Consider the following 27,992-nt stretch of genomic DNA (forward strand, 5'->3'; position numbering starts at 1 on the left):
GTAATAACTATGTCTGCTTAGACGTTTTGTCCGAGCCTTTTATGTATCTTATGTTTTATTTATTGAATTGTGTTTGTTGTTTTTTGATCTAGATATTGTAACTGTCTAGATTGCGTGTTGCATGTCGAAGTAAACACGCAAGTTAGCCATTCAATGAAACGTCTAGTCTGAAAGGAATAAAAACGATGTTATTAGACATAGTGGTCTAATAACATCGATCTATTCCACCGCGGAGGATGTTACGAATTATTATCAATTCTCTTCGCTCCACAAACACTTCAGAATATCATCAGCTCAGCAAAACGATCTGTATGAAGATACCTATTGTTTAACGTGTATATGGTTATAAACTGTAAAATTATTAAATTATTTAGTACTGAGATGAAATAAATATATTCATATATTTTTATTTAGAAAAGGTCATGTCTAAAATAGTCTAACTGGTGGTCATCACTGCCCAAAGACATACCATCTCATACACCGTTATCTACCATCAAATCCCTTACCTGTTACACTCGAGTTTCATACCGGAACACATAAAGACTAAGTATAACTGTTTGGCATCAGAATCTTTGGTGGTACATAACATACACACACAGTTATAGCCGGTCTTGCACTTAGCCCTTCCATCAAATAAAATATTAATCAAAGTCAAAAGACAAAGTCAAAAATCTTTTTTTTTTATTTATATTTGGGAAACATACACTGTGTTATTACATAGAATTAAGGAATTATTACTAAATCATAAACCAATAAAGTTTCCGCTTAAAAATAGCACAAATGTTAGAATATCTTTATTCAATATGGAAGTGTTTACACTTGCTTATAATCCAAAATCTACCGTTCGTAATTAAACACCTCGGACCTGAGAAGAAGTGGTGAAAGAAACTCAGCGGGATCATTTTTTCCACAAATGTCTTATTTATTTTTTTCATGTATAATAATAATAAACATATTCGTTATTGGAAACAGACGAACGTTATTTTAATATCAAGAACATTTTGAATATTAAATTACAAAGGACATTTTTTAAGCAATTAGCAGTGACTATCTTTATTATAAGCTAACTTTAGAACTTAAGGTAGGTTTGAATATAACCTAAGTTGTAACCAAGTCGTCGCTCTACGTTCATACTTCGATGCAATATAAATCAACTGCATTTGCAGTTTAATAACTCACTCGCTCTCTAGAACCAGCTGCTATCGGAGTTTCCGTGCGTTTGAACTTAAGTGATTGTGATTATTGCAAGTAAGTAATTCGTGTTTCGTACTTATATATATATTTTTTATGGTATAGGTTGGCGGAGCATATGGCCCATCTGATGGTAAGTCGTCACCATCACCCGTAGACAATAACGCTGTAAGAAATATTAACTATTCCTTCCATCGTTGATGTTCCACCAACTTTGGAAACTAAGATGTTATGTCCCTTGTGCCTGTAGTTACACTGGTTTTCATATAAGTGAAAAATAATAGAGATTTTGTAAGAAAGTTTTCATTTGAATCTGTTATAATGCAGCGTTACGATTGACTGACACCCAGCAAATAAAACGTGATTAATTGAAAAGTACGATGTCAATAATTTTGATTTCTATATTTATCGTCGAAATTATTTGATTTCTTCAAAGAAAATCAATATAATCAAATATTTATTCATTGTCTATTGATCAAGCTATAAGGTAATAGATATTAATACGTTGAATGCTCGCATGTGTCCCTTGCACAGCAAAAAAGACACAATGTTAGGCCATTAACAAGAAAAACAAAGAATTCTCTGTCGTGCGCAGGCCGTAATGTCTTTTTGATATATTTTAGGAAAGTGATAAATATATTAAATTAATATGATGCCTATTGAAAACAGAATGCTATAGCGTTCCTAATTTAATACGAGGTGGCTTTGACGATGTAGTTAAAGCACTGAAGAAATAAAATTCGATGAATTCACATTAATACTTTTTACTTATTTCGTTAGGAACGATTTATTGTATTTAAGAGGGTGATTGTGCCAGTGAAATTACAGATACAAGGGACTTAATCAGTGGCGGATTTACCAATAGGCTAAGAAGACTGGACCCTAGGGCGACAGATTTAGAAGGGCGGCAAATTTAGCCTAAATTTGTTATTATCTTACAGAAATAAAAAATAAATTATAATTATATGTATACACATTACGTCCGTAATTCGTATGATTATAACTGACAGAAATATCACCTAGTTCATAATCAAACTAATAACGGGGAAAAAACCGATGTAATGATGACGATAGAACACAAATCATAAATGTTGCAAAAAAAAAGTAAGCCTACTAGCGGCAAATTTGTAAATCCGTCACTGGACTTAACTTCTTAGTTCCCAAGGTTAGTTGATGGCGCATTGCCTGCGTTAAGAATGAACCGTCCCTTTATTTTCATGCGATTGTATAAAATAAAATGTTGACAGTAAGGAAACCTGCACTTGTCGAATGACTCTACTACTTGTGTTACATCAACCCGTTTTAAAACCGCCTGTATCTATATACTTCAAAGCTTTTTAAGATATGAGCATAAGGGTATTTAATTGTTACTACAGTATACAAGTGTTTCCATTACGATAAGCGTGATTGAAATTATTAATAAATCAATTGAAACCTTGAATTATAAATTATCATAATTGCGTTGACAATTCAATTAAGCGACATTATTTGCATTACGAATGCTGTATGGCAGAAACATATAAACAGACATAAATCCCGTTCGATATTCTAAACGATATCTTGGATTATTGTTTAATATGTAAAGGGCATCGAGTCTGTTCCTTCGATTGGAACTCGCCGAGAAATTATAATGTTCATAATATGTAATAACTTATTTGCATTCTATATGTTAAGATGCACATATTGTATTAATGGAAGAGGAGGCCTTATCTCAGCAGTGGGAAATGTACAGGCTGTTACTTTACTTACTTACTATATGTTACATCACATTACTTAAATGATAGGTATCTATCTGGTACACTACTAATCTCTTGGCTACTAATACCACCCACTCATCAGTTATTCGACCGCCAAATAACAGTACTCAGTATTATTGAGTTCCGGTTTGAAGGGAGAGTGAGCCAGTGTTACTACAGGCACAAGGGACATAACATCTTAGTTCCCAAGGTTGGTGGCGCATTGACGATGTTAGGAATAGTTAATATTTCTTACAGCGTCTATGGGTGATGGTGACCACTTACTATCAGGTGGCCCATATGCTCGTCCGCCACCCTATTCCGTAAAAACAAAAAAAAAACTCAGAAAAAGTTCAAGAACAGGACCTTTTCCTGCTTTCCGAGAAATGGCCATCTAGACACTTCCAAATTTAAAATCTCCGAATTTTTCCTAAGAATTCTTCGTCAGAAAAGCACAATGATATCGGCTTGAACCTAGAATCTCAGAACCTGTGTTCTTATATTTAACTACTAAACCAACAGGGAAGTGAATGTAGTTCATGACATAAACTGAGTAGAAATTGAATTGAAAGAAAAAAAAATCAATAACATGTCTACCACAAGAGACAGTCAGATCGCTTGCGACTTATTCTAGAAAACTTATGGTTTATCTTCACGATTGAAAACTCCGTTTAACGGAACGTAACGTAACGGACACGTGTACTCTGCGTTATACGTTTATAATTATCGTAATTACTGTAAAACGCGTACGTAATAACACATTTTTATGCAGCATATCAAAGTAATAAAGACCAAGGAAATGCGTTTCTAACGGATAATAAATTATAGCTAAAGCTATTGCGTAAATGTTTTAAGCTATCTTAAGCTACGAACGGTCGTCGATACGGGCCCTTGGTACACACGTGTGAGCTGGCATTATATAGTTAGAGAAGTTTATAGCGCTTCTCGTCAAAATATATTTGTTACGCCTTGATTTTGTAGATTATAGTAACAGCCTGTAAATTTGTCACTGCTGAGCTAAAGACTCCTCTCTTGGTTTTGTGGATTCATATGTGGCAGAATTTCGTTGAAATTTGACACATCAGCTCGACATGAATTATAAACACAAATTAAACACGTGAAAATTCAGTGGTGCTTGTCTGGGTTTGAACGAGAAATCATCGGTACGCATTCTGACCACTGGGCCATCTCGACTCCTCCTTATTTACAAACGTTGTTGTAAATATCTTTATTTAATACAAATTTAATAACCCGACAAACAGGCTTACATGAGACAATGAATGCTACTATAATGGTAAAAAATGACAATGGCGGATATTAATAATTAGCCACCTACATATGAATTTTAATGGACAATTAGTGTGCGCCATCACAGATGCATTCTCTATTGCCTGATATTGACAGATATGATTCCAATCTGACGCGGTAGGAGAGTTTGATACAATAGTAGAGGCTCTAGACGCTATTAAGATCCTTATTAATTTGATTGGGCAAACCTATCGGATAGTACCTACCGCCTATAGAAATTGGAACTTTTCTTGGCGGTAGGGCTTTGTCTGGGTAGGTATCACCCACTCATCAGATATTCAACCACCAAATAACAGTATTTAGTATTGTTGTGTTCCGGTTTGAAGGTTGAGTGAGCCAGTGTAATAACAGGCACAAGAGACATAACATCTTAGTTCCCAAGGTTACGGCGCCACTGTCTATGTGCGTTGGTGTATACTTATTATCAGGTGGCCCATATGCTCATCCGCCAACGTATAACATAAAAATAATAATATATTAATTAAGAAAAACTATTAGAAACATTAACTAACCCTTATGTCATCAACGTCATGTTGCTTACGATGTTATTTTCCATGTTTGTGATTACGCACAAACTCAAACCGGAACCAGCAAAATAATTTTCCATCCCAATTATAAAAAAACACTTTAAGATAATAATATACACAATAATAACTTTGTAAATGCAAAAAAATAGAAGTATTTTTATTAATACTTAATCATACAACTAAATATATATTTTTGCATAATTATAAGAAGCGCAGGTAGTCATTTTCTGTAAGTACAATTAACTTGTAAAATTACTATTCACGAGTGTTTTTCAGATTGAATAAAATACACTTATTCGCTTGTATAGGATTGGTGAAAATTAAAAGATCTTTAAACGTCACAAAATGATAAGCGACACTGACTATAATTATGACTTTTAAACTCGCATCAAAAAAACTTAAAGTAAAGTAAAAGCCTGTAAATTACCCACTGCTGGGATAAGGCCTCATCTTCCATTAAAGAGAGGGTTTGGAACATATTCCACCAGGCTGCTCCAATGCGGGTTGTTGGAATGCACATTTGGCAGAATTTCGATGAAATTAGACACATATAGGTTTCGGCACGATGTTTTCGTTCACCGCCGAGCACGAGAAATCATCGATTAAGATGCACGCATTCTAACCACTGGGCCATCTCAGCTTTTCAAAAAAATGTATTACTACAAATCTGCTTAAGACGTTTCATTACTATGGCAGTCTTGAATGGTTGCCTGAATAAAAAAGCTTGGAATTAATACTTGTTGCCTTCTAGGCGGGTTATATTACATACATATAATATTAAAATTAACTAAAATGACTGTATTTTTATATGTTGTGTAATAACAACTGAGTTTCTTGCAAGCTTTTCATGGTAGAATTTACTTTCCGAACCGGTGGTAGCTACACTTAATATAGTGTTAAATGGCGATTTAAAAGTGATTGTAAAAGCGTACTTGATTAAAGTATATTTTTAATTGATTTTCCATCTTTTGACATATTTTTATGTGTAGTTTAGGTCGTTTAGGTATCGAAGATAGTAATTAAAATGAGTACGTGTACGAACACGATTACACTTTGTCCAAGTGCCGGGCTAAGGCATCTCCTTTTTATGGAGAAGGTATGGAACCTGCTCCACTACACGCTGCTCCAATACAGGTTGCTGGATAGCAAAAACTCATCCAATGTTTTCTTAGTGATCGAACATTAAGTAAATAAAAGTTCATTGCTTTGCTTTCAAATCAGAATCATAGGTTAAAATATATGTACATTTTTAGCAGAGCTTCGATAGTAATATAATCTGAAGTAACTAAAATAGTTTATACTATAAATCAATTTTACAGTTATGGAGCGTTGGGCGGGCAAGGTAGCTGTCGTCACAGGGGCCAGCTCCGGCATCGGCGCGGCCCTCAGCTTGCGTCTCGCCAACCATGGTCTGACTGTGGTGGGATTAGCTCGCAGGACTCATCTTATTGATGTATGTAGACTTTAAATATTTATGTAAACTACCTCGATGGTCTAGTAGCTAGGTCGTAAATCCGTTATTGGATCACTGGGAGTTTGAGAGTTGGGAGTGTGTACAGAAATGTGTTGGTCAAACGCTTTCAAAAGTTGAAGAACCTTTTTGTTTTATAGCTATTATATATAACTAATACCCTCTTAGATGATAATACTTCTAGAGAATAAAACAAACGATTTCAGGCCTTTTCAAATGGAAAGGTTAAAAATTATATTGTAAATAATGTTGTTAAAAAATCTCTTGAAAAAATAAAAGTTCTCCTGAGTTTCTTTCGTCTGTTCTCCTTCTTTCCGTTTTTTTTTTCTTGAAAATAAATCTTTTGTTATGTAACTATTTCAATTTTGACTTTCACTTTCGGATTACAAGTCAATTTTCATAGTCAACTGGGCGTAAAATTGTGGCGTTCCAGAGCGCAGTTTACGGGTCAGTCGCAATGACACTTTGACCTTAACTGTCCATGATACCTAAATGAAAGATTGCGTTCGTCTATTGTCAATTTATCTGAGTTGCAATGATCAACGCATTTAAAGAGTTTTTATTTTTATTATTTAACGTATCATAAGCGATAATGTCTTGTTATTTTAAGTAAAGATTATTCTTTTTATTGTCACGAAGAATTGATAACAATTTAATTGTATTTAATTAACATACATACATATATAAATGAAGTCGTCATAGTATCACTGAGTTCTTTATCGGTTTGAGGTAGCTTTATTAATAATGTTACACAATACATGAGTATTGTTATTAATTATTCAATATATGTATTTAATTAACTGGATAAAACAAAGACCCTCTGAATTCCTTTCCATGGTTCATGTCATTGCGTTTCCTTTTCCGAACAATAAGTAAGTGAAATGCGTCTATATTGAATAAGGGAATTTGAGTCTGAATTAATTTAAGACTCTGGTCAAAGGTCTACCTTTTCTATATTAACTAACTAAATAAATACAAAGCTCAAATTGTTTCGAATAGTCTTTTTCATTGACGTTCTTAGCATTAGCGATTACAATAATACGTCTCTATTTTATTTCACCAATAATGACACTTAACTATTAAACCCTTGTGATAAATACTGTTTCATGACGTCACATTACAGGACCTTGCTTCTAAAGTGACGGGAGCTGGCAACATCGTCACAAAAAGTTGTGACGTTTCAAAGCCCGAGGACATAGAGGCGGCATTTAAATGGGTGGAGCAGAAGTTCGGAGGGCCGCATGTGCTCGTTAACAATGCTGGTTTCTTAAAGACAGGCTGTATCACAGGTAATAGGCTATTTGACAATGCAAAAATAGAGTGTGAATTATTGTAATCAGTGTATATTATAAGTTTTAAAATGGTTATTTACAAACGAAACTTAAAAATAATACTTAATTTATTCAAAAATCAAAAAATAAAAATGCATTTTTTCAAACGTTTGTCACGTGACACAAAACGCTCCTGATTGGCCGGGCTTATGATGAAGTCACTTTCTTGTAAACCTTGCTTTTCCACCATATGTACCACAGATTAAATACAGCAAAGTGACGTCACCGACCCCATTTCAGCGCCATATTGTCCAAGTAGCGTCTTCGCGCATTATTTAAAGATGAAATTTTGAATATGATATTTTTCGGCAAATATGTACTAGAAATAATAAAATCAACTTTTACTGGGTTCCTTAAACTCTACTAAATAATATAAAATGGATTTTAAAAACCAGTCAAATAGCCTATTGTTTATAAATACACTATCAAGTTATCATCAGTATTACGTGCTTTCCAAGATTCGAGAGTGAACAATACCATTTACAAATACCGGGGCTGCTACTAAAAAAACCATAAATTACCCACAGTTCCGTCTTAAGTCAATTCGGGGCACACGAGGTTATAAGGCCGTATACGATTTTTTTATCTTATTTTTTATTTCTTCGTATCATATGAAAAATATCATACTCTTAACTATAGACGTCTAGACATTATGATGAGAAAAAAAATAGTAAACGACCCATCCACCACTACAATTAACAAGACAGTCAACAATATAGCAGCTATGTACACAGTTATCGAATAATCATAACTGTGATTTTGCAGCCAGTAGTTAGAACGCGTGCATTATCGATAATTGAGGGTTTAAACCCAGGCAAGCACAACTGAATATTCATGTGCTTAATTTGTGTTAACAATTCATCTCGTGCTCGAGAGAACACCGTGAGGAACCTGCATGTGTCTAATTTCGTAGTAATTCATCCGCATCGAAACAGCGTAGTGTCTCAAAGACCTTAGCCCAGCAGTGGGAAATTTACAGGCTGTTGTTGTTGTGCCTTTGCAGATGTTGGCGAGAATCCATTGAGTGACGACGCTGTTCTGTCCACGCTCGATGTTAACCTCAAAGGGATGGTCATGTGCACGAGGAAAGCGGTGTCCTCCATGAGGAAGAGGAATTTCAACGGACATATTATAAATGTTAACAGGTAACGCAACGATTATTATATAAGGTCTAATGACTACTTAATTGTGACGTCAGACTGGTCGGTAGGGTCGGCAATAAAATATTTGAAAATTTATTAATTTAGCGCAATAAAGGTATAACTTTATTATATAATATATTATGTGTAATCTTTGTCTTGTTGTCTCATATAAGATGTATGGTACAGTAGGGTAACCATATATTTAATGTCTATAATTATTATCAATACTAATTTATTTTAGTATTCTTATTGCTTTTAAAAAATATTTAATCGTAAACTCTCAACTTAAGTGCATATCATGATATCATTTTGCCAATATCATTTTACAAAATCATACAAGATAAAAACAATACGAGTATGAACAGAACTTATCGTGATTATGATTATATATCTGTGTTTATACAAGCACCACTTGATCGATAGAGCTGAAATTGTGTACACGCTTTTGTGTAACGATTACAAAACAAATAGAAATTATTCTCAGATTAATTGTTTGATTGTTTTCACTGTAAGCTCAACGTCCATTGGTCGACAGCAGACGATGCAATGGATAACCAATGAGCATCCATTATTTATGTCATAAAAATGAACATCTTCTCAGTTTTGTCAGCGTTTTAGATTTAAAGGCAAAACATTTGCCTTTAAATATATTTAGTACGAGATATTTAACATGTTTTTTATTTTTACTTGGTGGAGCTCGATATTTCGACATTATCTACGATTTTTGTTTCATTATATTTCTTTATTTATTTAAAAGATATACATACGAATAAACACTCATCACTTATTTTTGTAAACATGTATTATTTTCCCTCACAGGTATCTACAACATTACTTCAAATATTGTATAAAATAGTATCGCTTCGTAATTTCAAGATCTAAGCATAGGGACAGACAGCGATAAGTGACGTTATTCTATACTATGTAGGTATTAATTTATTTCATTATAAATTGCAGTATAGCGGGACACTACGTGCCTTTCCAATCGAGCCTGAACGTGTACCCAAGCACCAAGCACGCTGTCACGGCGCTCACGACGGCTCTGAACACGGAGATGGCTGAATTCCACTGCCAAATCAAAGTCGCGGTAAGGGACCATAACAATTAAAGCTTGAGTTGCCAGTTGCAAATAATATTCACAGTGCAATATTTTTTGGGGTTGCAATCATTATCATATCATTATCATATCATAACTGCAATTAGAAATTTCTAGCCTACAAAGATCTTTAGATTTTGTTAATAAAAAATATGAATTGGCTCAAAAACAGATAGAGGAACACATACACACAGCCAACAATCTTCTTGAGCTATGCACCTCTAACTTAGAAAAATTTGAATCCTTATCGAATAAATGTAACTGTATGCATACTCAGGAAAATGAGTTGGTTCCTCCTAATAGTAATAATACCAAAGTATCACCTATCAAATTGAGTCAATGTGCACCAGGGATCCATAACCATAATAAACTGGGGTTAGAATTAAATAAAGATGTTATTGTAGTATCGGATAAGTTAGGACAGGGCTTTGGCTCAATAATTAAAAGTGAAATAAAAAATGTATTTAACACATGCTCACCCGGGGCAACCTATCAATACCAAATAAATAAAATAAATTCTATGCATCTGGGTTCTAATAATGTAGTAGTATTAATGCATGGTGACAGTTTGTCTCTAAACAAAAAGAGTTTAATTAAGGATATTAAATTATTAATTGAAATCCAAAATCAAAAGAAATGCAAATTTATAATTAGTTTATTTCCATATTCACATACCTTGACAGATGCACAGAATTTACATATTTATGACTTAAACCTATGTCTATATAATTTGACTCGACATTGCAGTAATGATTTAATGTTATTTGACATTAATAAATTTATTCATAGATTTAAGTGGACAGAGGATACTATGTACCTACCAATGAAATCGAAAAGACAAATTGGTAACCTAATTGCCTACAATATCAAAAATTATTTTACAAGTAATGTTACCAAGGATCATATGTATAATAAAAATAATAATTTAATTTATATTAACACCGACAAAATTAAAAATACTCGAATTAATAGTTTAAACTAAATAAAACGACAACATCTGCGCCCTCTTACTTAAATATTATACATCAAAATATACAGGGCATAGGTGGCAAAGATCATGAAATAGAATTATTTTCGGAGTATTATAAAATACATGTATTTTGTTTCACAGAACATTGGGTTAAAAAATTTGACATATTTAATATTTCAAACTTTAAACTGTCAAGTTCGTTCGTAAGAGGGAGTGCTATTCGTGGTGGCTCATTAATATTAGTACGGAATGATATCGTTTGTAAATCTCGAAAAGATATTGTGGCCCTCTCTATCGAACGTACTATCGAACTATCCTGCGTGGAATTTCCACAGTACATTATAGTCTGCGTGTACCGGCCCCCATCGGGAGATTATTATTTGTTTGAAACCACTATGGAGGACATTCTTAAAAAGCTATGTAAAACTAATAAATATATAATTGTATGTGGGGACTTTAACGTCGACTTACTTAAAGAAACTACGTTAAGTGTTCGGTTGGTTGCCTTGTTTATGTCATTTAATTTAACTCATAGAGTTAATGAACCGACGCGAATAACCGACGGCACTTCTACGTGTATTGATAATGTGTTCTGTGACTGTGAAATATATGAAGTATCAATTATAAATAATTTAACTTCTGACCATTGTGGTCAGAAGTTTTCATTAAAACACAAAGAAATAAATCATTTAAAAAAAATAACATACAGGCCAATAACGGCTAACAAATTACATTGTTTTAAAGATATTGTGGCGTATAAATTGTCTAATCTAGATCTTACGACACAGGATCCAAATGAGCTTTATAATTCATTTTTTGAAGTAATACTAAAAGAATTTAACAATATATTTAAAATGAAATCATGTTATAGTAACACAAAATTAAAGTTTAGTGACTGGGCTACTGTTGGTATTTATAAAAGTAGAAATAAATTATACGACTTATATGATATGAGGCGGTGGAATCGAAACGTAGCCTTTTTAGAATACGTCATTAAATATTCAAAAATTTTTAAAACAGTATGCATTTCTGCTAAGTCCTTATATTTAAAGAAAAAAATCCTGAATTCTGATAATAGAATTAAAGCCACATGGGATGTTATTAGTAGTGTTAGTGGAAAACACAAAAAGGAAATGATACCAATAGAATTGAACACAGGTAGTAGATACACGAGTTCTGAATTAGAGGTTGCTAATTTATTTGAATCATTTTTTGATAAAGTACCCCATAAAATAACATTTCATTTAGAATCATCTACATCAAATGCAGCTAGGTTATTAAATAATAGTGTTTCTAAATGCGTTATTGATTTTTCATTTGAAACGGTTTCTGCAATAGATGTCATAAAAGTATTTAAAACTATAAATATTAAAAAAACTAACGACATATGGGGCATTTCGGTAAAATTTTTTAATAACATCATATACGATATTGCTCCGTATATAGCAGTAATTTTTAACAAGAGTTTGGACACTGGTTCATTTCCTAACTTGTTAAAATGTAGTAAAGTTTTACCACTTTTTAAAACTGGAAACAGAAGCGATCCCGGTAATTACAGGCCTATTTCAATACTCCCATCTTTAAGTAAAATTTTCGAAAAAATTATTTTAAATCAACTTCTCGTCCATTTCGGTACAAATGCTATTTTTCATGGTGAGCAATTCGGTTTTAGAAGAGGTCGCTCGACAACTGATGCGGGAATTGCGCTTCTCAAACATATTTACGATGCTTGGGAGAAATCACAGAACGCTATTGGAGTATTCTGTGATTTATCTAAAGCATTCGATTGTGTAGAACACGAAACGCTTCTTTATAAGCTCAAATATTACGGTGTTAAAGGTAAAGCTCTTGATCTCATCGCTTCATATTTAAGTCAAAGAATCCAGCAAGTTTTCATTAATGGAATAAAGTCTTCTGGATCTACGTTAAAAATGGGAGTTCCACAAGGTTCAATTTTGGGTCCCTTTCTATTCCTAGTATATATAAATGATCTTCCTTTCTATGTTAAGGGTATTTGTGATATAGTGTTGTTTGCTGACGATACTTCGCTGATTTTTAAGGTTGACAGGAAAAAAAATGACTATGACGATGTGAACGGTGCATTATCACAGATACACAATTGGTTTACAGTAAATAATTTAGTTTTGAATGCTCAAAAAACAAAATGTGTAGTTTTTACCCTACCTAATGTTAGCAAACAAAATTATAATATATCTTTAAATGGTGACCGTCTTGAAGTAGCTGATACTACGGTGTTTTTAGGAATAGAATTGGATTCCAGACTTCAGTGGACCTCTCATTTATCATCCCTAACAGGAAGACTCAGCTCCGCAACATACGCGGTTAGAAAAGTTAGACAACTAACTGATATTGATACCGCTCGTTTAGTTTATTTTGGTTATTTTCACAGTATTATGTCATATGGCATATTACTTTGGGGTAACGCTGCAGATATTGAATCTGTCTTTATTTTACAAAAGAGAGCAATTCGGTTTATTTATAATCTTGGAGCTAGAGACTCTCTTCGGGATGTTTTTAACAGAGTAGGAATACTTACTGTTGCGTCGCAATATATTTACAACAATATCATGTATATTCACAGTAACATTGATCACTTTGATAAAATCAGTGATAATCATTGTATATGCACTAGAAGTAAGGATAAACTTATAACGCCAAGTTTCCGACTCCGCAAAGTCAATGGATCCTTCTTGGGGCAAGGTATCCGTTTCTATAATAAAATTCCGCAGAAATTTTTAACTTTGCCGTTTAGTAAATTCAAATCGTTTGTTAAAAATACATTGGTAGAAAAAGCATACTATTCGATACAAGATTTTGTAGATGATAAAAAAGCGTGGAGTTAATACCTGTTGACTTCCAAGCAGGATACATTAATTGAAATAATTGTATTTAATTAACATGACGTTGTATTTTTTAAATGTTAAAAAAGAGTAACTACTGAGTTTCTTGCCGGTTCTTCTCGGTAGAATCTACTTTCCGAACCGGTGGTAGCTTCACTTAATTGTAAAATGACGATTCAAAAGTGCTTATAAAAGCCTACTTGAATAAAGTTTATTTTGATTTTGATTTTGATTTTTTGATTAATATTATAAGTGTGGCAAGTCTCTCTATCAGGCGCTCTTTCACGACCAAACCGCTGAACCGAATTTAATGAAATTTGGTATGAATCTACTTTTTTGGCTAACACATGACAACCAACACCCCAAAACACGGGCGAAACCGCAGGCGACTACTAGTAATGTATAGATATAAATTTACTTGTTTTTAAATATATATCATTAGCAATGGCAGAACTGCAGTGGTCTTTTACAATATTTTAGCGTTTTGTAAGTTTCTTGTCCAAAAATATATAATAAAATAAAAAAATAATGGGAGGGAGGAGCATGGAGAAACGGTTTTGTACCGGCAACGATCATCTTATTTTAAGTGGTCACTAATGCACATAAATATTGGCGTTGTAATAAATATAAACCATTCCTGAAATCACATATATGCCACAGACCTTAGACCTTGTGCTCTATCCCTTATATCTGTAGCTTTATACTTTCACACTCATTCTTCAAATCAGAACGAACGAACATATTATTTCCAGTATAAAAAAATTATTAACTAATCTAAATCTAACTGTTATGAGCTAAGCTTAAATGCTAGTTAATAGTAAACATTAAAACTTCGATCAAAAACTTCATTTCATTGAAGTAAATTCTACACCTAGAATCCATTCAATCTTTTGTCTTCCCGTTAGTCGGTACCATTTATTTGCATCACAACAAATATAGTTGCTTAAAAAGTTTCGCATTTATTTTTTAGGATGTTACCTCTTTTTTTGGTGGCAAATAGTAAGCCCTTATATTACCAATGCTCCGTTAATCTGGGAATTATGATGTCAATAGCATCAGGTGTCTTGTTCCTGTAGTCACACTTAGCTTTGTCACCTTCCAAACCAGTTAATGTAAGCTGACCTCTGAGTGACATTAGCTGACAAAGTCACAGTCCGCCTCTAGCAAGATCTGTGCTTATTTGCCCGGCCTTGTTCGATATGGACTTTAAAATATTGTACATTTTCTTTTAACGAAAATTTAAATAATTTTAATTAATAATTACTTGTTTTGATTTCATGGAATACAAAAGATTCTATCGAATTTAAAACCAAAATATATAAAGTCATAGGCTCTTAGAACCTAATGTTATTTATAATAATAATAGAATTTTATGTTATTTAACGAAATTAAATTGTTTAACGTTACCGGTTGTGTAAATTCAAATTCCACAATTCTATCTTTCAGAGTGTTTCACCCGGTCTAGTAAAAACAGATATGGTCACCGACTTCAAAGACGACATGCCGATTTTGGAACCCGAGGCCGTGGCTGATGCTATACTTTATATTCTCTCAACGCCTCCCAATGTAAATGTGAGTACTCTATACCTTTACTTACCTACTGTCATACACTTTTCCAAGCAAGGGTATCCTTTTCTTGCAGCTTTTGCTACAAGGCGTCTTGGTAAAACATTGTCAACGTCATATTGTATCTTTTTCTAGTTGTTTCAATATAATTTTTTGACGATACGTAATGGCGTTTTCCAAAATCAAAACTAGCTATTTAGATTGCAAGCTAGATTATTACTTTTAAATATTAACAAGCTTATTTTATATAACAAGCTTATTTTTTTAAATGTTAGTCTGTGTGTTTAATTAAAAAAATACAACAACAAAGGCCTCCTCTCCCTTCGAGGAGAAGGTTTGGGACATATTCCACCACGCTGTTCCAATGCGGGTTGGTGGAATACACATGCGCCAGAGTTTCTATGAAATTTGTCACATGCAGGTTTCCTCACGATGTTTTCCTTCACCGCTGAGCACCAGATGAATTATAATGACAAATTAAGCACATGAATCAGCGGTGCTTGCCTGGGTTTGAACCCGTAATCATCGGTTAAGACGCGCGCGTTCTAACCACTGGGCCATCTCGACTCTCAAAATGAAAAAATATCAATATTTATAAATTTATTTATTAATGTATTAACTATATGTACAGTATATCATTTCTAACTACAAGAATATATTATGTACTATGTAGATAGTATGGTATATTACGAATTAAATGTTTTCAATGTCTGCATTACAGATAACGGAATTGACCATTGAGCCAATACTAGAAAGAAGACTGTGATTTTGTTAAATTTCAAAACGGTACAATAAATAACTATGAAGCAGAAGACGAAGAAAAAACTGCAGACGATGCCACCCCCAGTATTGAAGTTCCAAACTGTAATATAGCTCGTAAGATATCAAGCTTCAGAGTCCACAGAGGTGATGGTGCATGTTCATCAGTAGTGTCTGGACTACTCTGTAAAAGAAACAATGAAAATATTAAATGACTTTAAAATATGGCTTTAATTTTTGAAACGGGATAATTGGCGAAGGTTTATGGGAAATGGGAGAGGTTCTGTGGAGCTATTTTACTAAATAAAACTCGATAATCATGATAATACACAGATTCAGGACACAAAATGTGTAATTTTAAAGTGATATTAGTATTCAATTCAATTCTTAGTTTAATGGCCTTTAGTTGTGCCGGCATGGCACAGATTATTTCGCCAATGTCACGTAGGATGGAGAAGACACGAATGAGCTTGAGATATCCAAAGTCATATCACTATAAGACAGTTACAAGGTGTCACAAGGCTTGAACTGTCATTGATTAGCACTTCAATTGCTGAAAATCTAGACACAGTAGCAATAATTAAATTAGAAAGTTAATTTTTGGAGGTAAACTGAAAAACGCAACAAATGTGTAAAATGTATTTTTACTTAATCACTAAATTAAAACAGTCTCAATAATCAGGTCTCTTTAAAATATCTTCTCCATGGTTGGGAACTGGAGCTGCTCTTAGACATATCTCCTAACAGAGATGTGATGAAGCTCAAGAAAAATCCAGCAGAGTCTGCCATAATCATTTTGTTTCCATTGTCTTCTTCAGAGCTTGCATCTGGATCTCCTGCCTGAAAGAAACTCATATATTAAGTATGACAAGTACTTATATATTAAGCGGTTATTTATGTAAAAAAATAATGTAATTAAGCTCATTCAAGCGTTTATATTGAAAGCAATTTAATTGAGATCTTAATAAACAAAACAGGTGATGCTACTTACAGCACTAGTACCCTTAACCAATTTCGATAAGAATTTTCCAAAGAATGCTCCATTATTTTTCTGTGGAAAGATAATAGGTTTAATTTCGGCTTGAGTTTAGTCAAAAAACACAAGATCAAAACGTAAATATCATACAGCTCCGCCACCAGTGATGGTATCCAATGACGTTAGAAGATAACTCGCTATTATAGCTCCTGGATTCTCTTCGCCTTCGGACTGAAAGATATTTTTATAAATAATATTATTTAGAACCCAAGTATTAAATCTTTGTATCTAAAAATCTCGATAAGACACGTACCAATAATCCAACGAATAGTCCTATACCAGACGCAATAAGAGCGTTCAGGTCAATGCCATCGCCCTATAAATAAAAGATCAGGTTTAAAATGTAAATTATAATTTAAATCTAAATCAAGCTTCATTTCATGCTTTTTAATTAACACAATACAACCTACACTCAAATTGGCAACAATTCCGCCGATTGTCGCAAGAAGAGATCCTAAATCTGACTGACCATCCTCCTAGAAATAAACAAAATAGATAATAAACGTCACCAACGCCATATAAATTACTCATTTGAATTATTTTGATAAAATAAATTTAAGTCTTACACCTCCGCTGAGCCCAGCCAGTAGACCTAAAATCCCACCCCCCTCACCATCCCCACCTCCTGGTGGTTCATCGTAATCGTCGTCATCACTTTCATCTAAATTTGAGTCCGAATCTTGTTCTGAATTATTTCTATCATCTTCTAAGCTCTGTTCGGCAGCATCATCATCAATTTCATTTTCTTGTTCAGAATTACTATTAGAATCATTGTTATCATATTCCTGCTTTTGGAATGTTGGGGGTTTCAAATCAGCTAGGTAATCAATGTCGATCTCGTTATCAGCAAGTCCTTGTCTACGGATAATGATTTTTGGCATGTTACGTTTCACCATTTCCTTGACAAGCTTCAGCAATATATTCTGAAAGATTCAGTCATCTTATTATCCTATGTAATAAATATATAATCAAACATTATATATCGAAAAGTGACTTACCCTTTCGTGAATAAATAGTGCAATAAAACGTGACCACGTCCCGATAAGTGCAGATAGATTTCACACGATTAAGAATAGTTTACAGCGAGAAAACCGTGTGTAAGAGGTTTTAATAGTGCATTTGAAATTCACACAGAATACTTAAATTGTTTTCATAAATATTTAAAGTGTAAATAAAATATATAACAATAAATAAAATAGCACACAATAAGATTTATCGTTATTAGTTTAAGTGTATGTAATACTACACAAAAAATACAATAGGTATATTATTTTTTACTATCATTGAATTTTTGTTTCATTTCAAAATGTATTTAAATTTAGAATAATCATGGCATCATAATTACTTCTACACCCCATGTATTTTAAAATATAAAATCTGATATCAATAAGAACCATAAACATATAAACAATCACATGCATAGAATAACTTAGAAACTAGAAGTGCCTGAGAACAATATCATTTTGCAATTTGTAAATCCATAAATAAGTTTTAGTTTTTGGAGTGCAATAAAAAAACAATAGATGTTGTAAGTACGTAGGTTGGTCATGAGTGTATCAATACTTACACTTGAAGTACTTGATCCAGGTAGGAAGGCGGTTACTAATTTGAGTAAGCTGAAGATGTTACTGCCACCGCCATCTGAGGGGTATGTTGTGGGCGTGTCGAAGTCATCATCGTCATCGTCATTGTAAGGTATGGAAGGTGGTAAGTCATAATTGACGGTGTTTAGACTGGAATCAGGCGCGCTTGATAGTTTCACTTCGTTCGCTTCGCTATCAGATGTTGATATTTCGTTCTGAAAAATAAATTTTACATTATTAACTTAGGCTATGAATTAGTAGCGACTGTGATCTTGATTTCCGCACGAACATTTTGGATAATCCAATTTTTGTCGCTATATTAGGAAATAGTTTAGAGACCATAGGGTGGGCCCTACCGAATCTGTTTAAAATATTATTTTTTTCTTTTTTTAAATAATAAATATGAGACAACATCACATACATTACTCTGATCCCAATGTAAGTAGCTGAAGCACTTGTGTTATGGAAATCAGAAGTAACGACGGTACCACAAACACCCAGACCCAAGACAACATAGAAAACTATTGGTAATCTACATCGACTCGGCCGGGAATCGAACCCGGGACCTCAGAGTGGCGTACCCATGAAAACCGGTGTACACACCACTCGACCATGGAGGTGGCCAAATATTTATTAAATATATGCTTGAGGCCATTTTAGAACGAATTTTTTTTAATGGAAAACACCACTTCTTGTGCGTTTGCGATGGATGGATGTTATGAAGCAGCACTTGAGAAAAAATGGACTGACACAGGATGACGGTAAAGATGGTACAAAATAGAGTAGGTTTAGATAGAAGGCACACTCGGTGATAGCTGGGATTATCAGGCAGAAGACGAAGAATCATCTTTTTAATACAATTAATAGTTTAAGTACTATACTATGTCAAAATTATATTTAGGTGTCTATTAACGATGGTAAAGCCATTCAATTATATATGCCATGCATAAATTAAGTTGTCCAAATACCATATTTTTTATTATGTTTTTGTGTAACGAATGCAATGAAATAAAAGTCGAAACCGCTTTGACGGAACGACCTAATTGAAGGTCGGTCAGGTTAAAGGCGATTTAAGGTTTTTAGTTTCAGAGTTGGCTTTCTTACAAAAAGAAATAAACTAAGCTGAAGCTAGTCTTAGCTTAGCTCTTTTTTGTATACTCCCAAATCTACTTCAGTACATTTGGTAATCCTACAGGGAAACCTAGGCCCGTATATTTTTCTCTTTTATATAAATAACAACTTAATAAATTCTTATTATTGTGAATATATCCAATATACCTATTATTGATTGAGACTCAATAATATATTTAAAAATAAGCAAATTATTAATTTACTTTCATAAGCATATAATCCATGATGTACCTATGAAGTACATAATTAAATATAGATATTTTTAAGAAAGCAGCCGTGTAACCGGCCATCTTCGACGGTAAGTTACAGCAAGAAATAAATAGCACTTTTGAAACAACGCCCATCAAGTACGAGAACACAGGTCATTAAAACTAAACTAGTGTATTAACACATAGCAGACAGGGGCAAAAACATTTAACACGGCCACACATTTATCGTGGGACAAATGCCACAAAACCACCTTGAAAACGCCTTACAATGAAATCACTACACTATATGATGTATTGTTTTCAGTTATTATTGTAAAAACTAGTATGTTTAAGGGACTATGTAACGTTTTCATGTTATATCTTGGTGATGTAATAGTTGATACAATATTTCCTCTCATAGTACAATCTATACTACAAATTATGGAGATGTATACTGAAAATCTATGTAATATTTAAGTTAAACTAAAGAAACATTTAATAGGGCATAACATATTACTTATGAAATATCATTACGTAAAAATAAAAAAAATATTAATATAAGAATTAATAACATTAAATGCTTAAATATAGACAAACATGTAACTATTTAATATATAAAATTCGATCGCGTGGAATGGTGGCAAGAATGCCAGCAGCTTTTTGCGATTCAACGGGGAAATGCTGATCTTGCCATTATACAGTAACTAGTTTTAGTTCATATTTGTATATATTTAAGCATTTAATGTTATTAATTCTTATGTTAATAAAAGTTAATCTTGTATCAGGTGATACAGTTCGTTGGGGGAAAGGGATTAGTATATCATATTATTGTATAAGAAGCTAATTTTCAGTTTCATTTAAATTTAGACTATTGACGTGACAAATGTTCTTGTGTGTCCCGTTCTTGTCTTTATAGTAAAGTGAACTACAAACCTAGAACATTAAGGTATCCTTTCAAGGCGGGTCGCTAGTCTTAACATATAATAAAATTGGAGTGGCAGCTTGTATTATTAAAATAACCCCTTTTTACTGCATGCTATGTATGTATACACGGTACATATACCAAAATAATATTCTTTGCAATTTTTGTCTGTCTGTCTGTTTGTTCCGGCTAATCTCTGGAACGGCTGGACCGATTTTGACGGGACTTTCACTGGCAGATAACTGATATAATAAGGAGTAACTTGGGCTCTTACTTTTATTTTATCAATATTTTTTTTGTTACATTCAAACGCGTACAAGGTAGCGGGCACAGCTAGTATGTATATAATAAAGTTTACAAGTACGTTACGTAGTCAACACATTTGTTTACGGAAACGTTAATCACTGAACCAGTTACTTTTGCAATTGGGATTATAATTTATTATTGACCAAAGTTTATTCCAATAATTTAAAAAGTATCAATTACAATTATACAGTATGTTAAAATACGTGTTATAAATATAATAATTATGCATGTTACATTTTTTAAGTCGTACTTTAACATACTTCATTCAGAAATTTAATCAATAAAAAATCGTTTGCTAATTAATTTGAATTATATTAAGCATCGTGTATTATTAAACCCACCTATGCCTATATTTTTTTGTATTCTGTAATATTGGATTTACCTTTGAATAACATATTGAGATTTTACCTCCATTAATGTTAGGGAGGAGATTGTTTGTTTGTAAAGACCATTCGCTACAATTTTGTTTGCATTAGATAGCCCGTATATTGTATATTATATTATATACTAGTAATCGCCCGCGGCTTCACTTGTCAGGTAAATAAGTAGCCTTTGTTCCTTCTTGGAGTTCAAGTTTGCTACATAGCAAATTTCATCAAATTCGGTTCAGTGGTTTGGTCGTGAAAGATCGGTAGACAGACAGAGTTACATCCAAATTTATAATATTAGTATGAAATTAATAAATCAAATCAAAATAAACTTTATTCTTGGGCTTTTACAAGCAATTTTGAATCGTCATTTTACAATTAAGTGAAGCTACCACCGGTTCGGAAAGTAGATTCTACCGAGAAGAACCGGAAAGAAACTCAGTAGTTACTCTTTTTCAACATTTAATAAATACAAAATCAAGTTAGTAAAGAAACGGCAAAGTTAAAAATGTCTGTATAGGTACCCATTTATCACGTATTGTAAACTAACAGTAATACTAAGTCCATAGCACGATTCTCCAATTAGCTGTTCAAAAAGCTGTATGAGTATTTAGTCAATCAAGCAGACTAAGAATACGAGCTTTTGAATCGTCATTTAACGATATTAAATCTTACGAAGGTCATTTCAGCACGTTAGTTCCGCATTATTAAAAAACATTTTAGCATGTATATATATTAATATTAAGGTACCCTTTTCTTTGCGTACCTTAACTAAATAAACGGTTCAATTATTATTCATAAAATATGTAACAGGTGATTAGTTTTTGGAGAATGTTTTAAGATTTAATACAAGGCAGACATGTCTTGTATATTCATTCGCCCTTCGGATAGAAACACAGCAATATAATGTTATACTAGTTGGTGGATTTTGTGATTATTATTATACTAATAGACTGACAGGCCCATCCACCATACATACGTAGGTATACATATGTATGTATATTTACGAACATTTTCTCGGCAATAAAACGCGATTATATTAAAACAGCCTGGTTCAGTTTTCAATATAAACAAATCTACGACCATATTAAAACAATACGCACTAGATGAAATTAATGAGACACGATTTCAAAGTTTAAATAACCAAATATAACATACAAATATCAAAGATTACATGCTATAATAAATTGAATAACTTACCGAAGGAGACGCCTGCCTCTTCGACCGCATTAGACTAGATGGCAGGCAAAGTGCATTTGCCAAAAGTGACAAAGCCAGGAACATACACAAGCTGCGTCTACGACCCATGATTGACGCTATCCAAACATTGAATGCTGAAATCAATGAAATGGAATATAATATATATAACACACTTAATGACTAATTTTCTAATGGATTCCAGTTTTGTTAATAATCATTAAATTATTACAATTGTAAATGTTTCTTATTAATAATTAACTAATAATAATGACATGTATGACGTAACACAGTCATTTTTCCCATAATTTAAATGACATCTGCTATTATTGGGTATGTATGTACGTGTAAAACATGGGTATTGAATATATATGATTTAATGTATGAATGTACAAAATACACAATGAAAGTAGATCGTATTTGAGGAGTTTAGAGAGTAACCCAATAAGCTGTTTCAACGCGGGTTGGATACACATTTGACAAATTTACAGATGACTCGTGTAGGCTTCCTTACGATGTCAACCAAATAAATCTAGTGGAAACTCACTCACTCCATTTTTGTGAGTGATGGATAATGAGGATGTGATTTGAAATCGCGCTGATGATCCCAAATAAATAACACACTTGATGTAAATTTTTGTATAAATTATCTACATTTTATGTATTATGTTATTAGTTGTATACAATTTACAAAGTTAAAGTGGGACTTCCCATGAAGTAGCAATTCCAAAGTGCTTTCTTGAAATCGCGAAAGTAGTAGTTACGTCAAGATGGGCATATAGTTAGGAGATAAGGCAACTTGTGGTGTTTCGTTTATATATAGTATAGTATATATAGGAGAGATTAACTCATATAGAGCAGCGTTCCTACTTTGTTTTTATTTTTGTTTTAGCTCGTAACCTCGATTCGATCTTGATAATCAAAAAGGTAATATAATTGCGGTTTAAACGCATAACATACGACACTACAGATTTATGTTAATAACTTAAAAAACATTTATTAATTTTCTTACCTTAATTATTATATGTGTAATGGTTATATATTGTATTATATACTTGATATTAATCTTATGAGATCGTTCTTGGTTTGACAAATAAATTTGATATATTATTGCGTTATTAACACTCATATAAAAATATTGCTTTCCACTGTTTTTTTTTTGTAATTGTTTATTTATATGTTATTATTATTGAAAAGATGTTTACGTAACAAATCCCACACGAATATTGGTTCGTTATAGATGACAAGGACTCTCTTATAACAAAACTTGGTTCCTGCCACCTATACAGCGTGTTCTAAAAGTCATCCATCATCGCCATATTATACTGTTTTATTTCCCTTTTTTATGACATAGATGGCAAACGAGCAGGATGCTCACATGATGGAAAGTGACTACCACTGCCCATGGAATCTGATACACCAGGGGTATTGCAGGTGTGTTGCCGGCCTTTAAGGAATGAGTACACTCTTTCGTGAAGGTTCCCATATCGTATCGGTTCGGAAAAACCCCCGGCGACAGCTGGTTCCAAAAGTGGTTGTGCGAGGCAAAAAATGACTAAGAAATCGCACTGTTGAGGATTGAATTGATCGGCTAATCTTTTTAATTACTTTATGTTAGTTTGGAAACGAGAAAATTTTGTAATGGCAGCTTAATGTCAGATTTACTCTTAATTCTAATTGGTGGATGGTGACCGATGACGCAATGACGACCAATGAGCGATCAGTACTTAGTAAAATTTGTAAATCGAACAAAACAATCATTCAGGGTGTGTTCCTTTTTTGAATGAGACATGGTCTTTTAAAATATGTAACTATCGTATTTTACAAGTAAAATTACTATCAAAGTAACTTATTCAGAGCTGAGATGGCCCAGTGGTTAGAACGCGTCCACTTTACCGATGATTGCGGGTTCAAACCCAGGCAAGCACCACTATATATATATATATGTGCTAAATTTGTGTTTATAATTCATCTCGTGCTCGGCGGTGAAGGAAAATACCGTGAAGAAACCTGCATGTGTCTAATTCTGCCACATGTGCATTCCACCAATCCACATTGGAACAGCGTGCTGGGATATGTTCCAAACCCTCTCCTTAATGGAAGAGGAGGCCTTATCTCAGCAGTGAGAAATGTACGGGCTGTTACTTTTACTTTACCTTTACCGCACACTTTCTTATAATCTTCTCAAGGATACTCATAATACTTTAATTCCCAAGTTTATGATATGAGAAATGGTTAATATTTCTTACAGAACTCATTTATATGATCAGTCATCACCTACCCAGGTGGAGCATAATACAGTTCAACTATACATACAACTATATTTCTTATAAAATATAACAGTAACAAATTAACTGTTACCACTATGTGCTCCAAATTAAAAAACATACATTAAGATATGTATCTATAAATAGGCCCAATGGGGTGAGTAAGGGCGAAATCAGCAGTATTCCAATTAATAAAACGGCTTCTTTTGACTGGGAAAAACAAAATATTATTAAAAGTGGAAATATAAAGTTAAATGAGTCGGAAATTCGGTACACTCTCCCCTCTTTATTTTTAAAATCAAGAAACGTTTTTATTATATTATATATGTAAATATTCTGTACAATATGGAACTTAAAAGAAATGATACATATTGTAACAGCCTGTGTACATAGGCGTGACTTTGCACGAAGGTCCCGGGATATCGACACACGTAAGGCAAGTGTTGCGCCACGACCTGCCACTCGCCACTCGTCGCTTGTTACCACAAATTATCAACGAACATCCCTATTTATTGACCATCCGCTTCCTCTGTTTGTATTACGAAAATTTGATATCATTGTCCAAATATAAATAAGGTAACTACGGGGCAAAAATGATTTAGTGTCGCCGGCGAGCACGAGGTAAATTATTATAAATACTTGAAATTAATCGTTTTTTTATGAAATAACAGTCCTCTCTTCAGATTATATTATACAAGTCCCGTTTATTCCGTATCCTTTGGGAATTCTGAAATATCCTAAAAACAGTTTTTAGTTGTTGTTATAACCTGCTTGCATGCTAAATTTGAAACCCCTAATAATTATAGTTACGGAGATAGAGCTACTTTGGTTCGAAAATATAAAACCCATTGTTTCCCTATCCCGTGGAAATTTTGAAAAATCCCTTCTTAGTGCACCTCTAGGACACTTAAGGCATACATAAGCCAAATTTCAAGTCTCTAGGTCCAGTGGTTTAGGCTGTGCGTTGTCTGTCAGTCACTCAGTAAAGGAACAGTTTTATATATATTCATTTTTCTAGATCCCAGTCCCGACTTCATATTAATCACATAATATCATTAAACTTTTATAAACATTGGAATTATAATATGTTAAATTTTGCTATTTTTTATGAGTTTGTTTACCAAATAAACACATATAATAATTGCGTTATTGTTGTTAGTCATATAGCATTATTTACGTTACCCATTCGTTTATTTTATATTAAATTTTATTAAATTTATTATTATCATAAAAATATGCTTACATAGCACCCTTAACATTAAAAAAAATTCAAATTCATTCGATATAAAATAAAGTACATTGAATAAAATCGAATGAATTGAAACTCATCAAAATCGATTCAGTCTTTTAGAATTATAAGTATAGAGATACATATGTATATTACCGAGATATATATATACATATTGATTATATATAAATATGTTTAATATATGAGATATCGAAACCAAACAAGGGAAGCACTCGAATATATAGACACTTAAATCTTAATATTATTATAAATCCAATAGTTTGTCTGTTTTGTTGTTTATCACACAATCACAATTAATTTCACTCAGAAACGGGAAACTTTGGGGATGTGTCTCATATTCATTTTTTATTTTGTATTAATTAGTTTGAACGACATTTTCATATTGATAAACGTTTCGTCAGTGTCACCTGGTTAGCGGATGCTGACTGCCATTAAAACGAGATCGGGTTTATCCGTTGAGCAATTGAAACGAGCACTTAGCCCTAAGTTTGGCAAACTACACTCCTTACCCTACTGAGTAACGTTTTGTGCTTAAACTTTACCAATTCATTTCCGAAATCAGGTAGGTATATTGTTAGTATTAAAATAAAATATCTTCTAGTCTTAAAGGCTACCCTTCTCCATTTTTGAGTTAGGAAGGAATACTTATCAATATAATAATTAAAAATCTTGCTATAATTTTGTTTAGTCGTGATAACGAAATTTGTCAAAAGTAAAATAATCTTAGATGGTTGAAATATGTACTGTTTTAATTTATTCTTGAATAACAATAATTACAAAAAAATATAAAAGGTAACAGTTACAAATAGGAACTCATAATTATTATTGATTAAATCATTTAAAATTGAAACGAGGTCGAAAAATAAAACAGTTTTAAATACACAACATATAATTACTATCTAAAAAACTTTTTAAATAAATCATACGCCAAGAGAAAAACACTGAGTAACAAGGATTAAAAAAAGAGAAAAAGAAAATAGTACTTACATTTCCTTGATTTAAAAAATACTATTTGTATTTAAAAAAATAAATACGGATTTAATATTTTCCCCGTATATTATGCAATGCCACAACCGTATAAACTTACGAATAACACGAAAGTAATTGAGGCTTTACTGCGGTCACTCGGACCTCAAGGTCTTGAGCGAGTTTAAATTAAGTTTATCTTACGTAATGTGTTACTATTATTTTAATTTTAAGTAATTACAATGCGTAATCCGAAGGTGGAACTAATTAAAATAACTCGCAAATCGTTTTGACGAAGGATTCGGAAGTTATAATAGATTTAATTATATCATTGCTCTTGGGGCTCATTAATCTTTACTGTATACGGTTATGAGGTCCCAGGTTTCAAAGGTCCAGGCCATTCAAAGTTTTTGGTTTTTCTCTTGTAATAATTACTTATTAATTATGTACCAATTCATTTATGTTCTTACGTGAGAGATGTTTCTTTTCTTATATACAAAAGTATAGTAATGATAATTGGATTTGGACATTAGTTCTACGTACGTATTAATTTTTTTTTTTTTTAATTAATAGAGTCAACAGGCCATGCTCTAATAAAGGGAGCAAAAACTTTACAACAACTATAATTACATTCCTAAAATAACGGAAAGTGATGGTGTTTTCATAACAATCAGATATGAAGTCCAAAAGTCAACGGAATGGAAGATTTTAATATATTTAAATAATAAAAAATAAATATATCCTGTATTATGTTAACCTTCAAGTTACAAGCAATGTGACAAGGCGCAGATTAATAACTGTTTTATACTTTGGTCTATAAA

At 32.8% G+C, this 27,992-nt stretch overlaps 3 protein-coding genes across 3 annotated transcripts; 1 reads left to right on the forward strand and 2 right to left on the reverse strand.

The window, feature by feature from the left end:
• The first annotated feature begins 1,109 nt into the window (after window positions 1-1,109).
• Window positions 1,110-16,183, forward strand: LOC124533194 (farnesol dehydrogenase-like). Its single transcript, XM_047108379.1, has 7 exons — window positions 1,110-1,248; window positions 6,082-6,215; window positions 7,357-7,522; window positions 8,568-8,709; window positions 9,664-9,793; window positions 15,080-15,205; window positions 15,921-16,183. The coding sequence occupies exons 2-7, from the start codon at window positions 6,084-6,086 to the stop codon at window positions 15,963-15,965; spliced, it is 741 nt and encodes a 246-aa protein (XP_046964335.1). The 5' UTR covers window positions 1,110-1,248; window positions 6,082-6,083; the 3' UTR covers window positions 15,966-16,183.
• LOC124533195 lies at window positions 15,789-27,326 on the reverse strand. Its single transcript, XM_047108380.1, has 4 exons — window positions 27,193-27,326; window positions 22,693-22,826; window positions 18,562-18,792; window positions 15,789-16,142 (listed from the first exon to the last, which is right to left on the reverse strand). Exons 2-4 carry the CDS (start codon window positions 22,798-22,800, stop codon window positions 15,999-16,001), a joined length of 483 nt encoding a protein of 160 aa, XP_046964336.1. The 5' UTR covers window positions 22,801-22,826; window positions 27,193-27,326; the 3' UTR covers window positions 15,789-15,998.
• On the reverse strand, window positions 16,279-18,159 carry LOC124533196 (pheromone-processing carboxypeptidase KEX1). Its single transcript, XM_047108381.1, has 6 exons — window positions 17,561-18,159; window positions 17,405-17,467; window positions 17,248-17,310; window positions 17,085-17,165; window positions 16,950-17,009; window positions 16,279-16,798 (listed from the first exon to the last, which is right to left on the reverse strand). The coding sequence occupies exons 1-6, from the start codon at window positions 17,888-17,890 to the stop codon at window positions 16,637-16,639; spliced, it is 759 nt and encodes a 252-aa protein (XP_046964337.1). The 5' UTR covers window positions 17,891-18,159; the 3' UTR covers window positions 16,279-16,636.
• Window positions 27,327-27,992: the final 666 nt, after the last annotated feature.

The sequence above is a fragment of the Vanessa cardui genome, chromosome 10, assembly GCF_905220365.1.
Source record: "Vanessa cardui chromosome 10, ilVanCard2.1, whole genome shotgun sequence".
NCBI classification, from domain to species: Eukaryota; Metazoa; Arthropoda; class Insecta; order Lepidoptera; family Nymphalidae; genus Vanessa; species Vanessa cardui.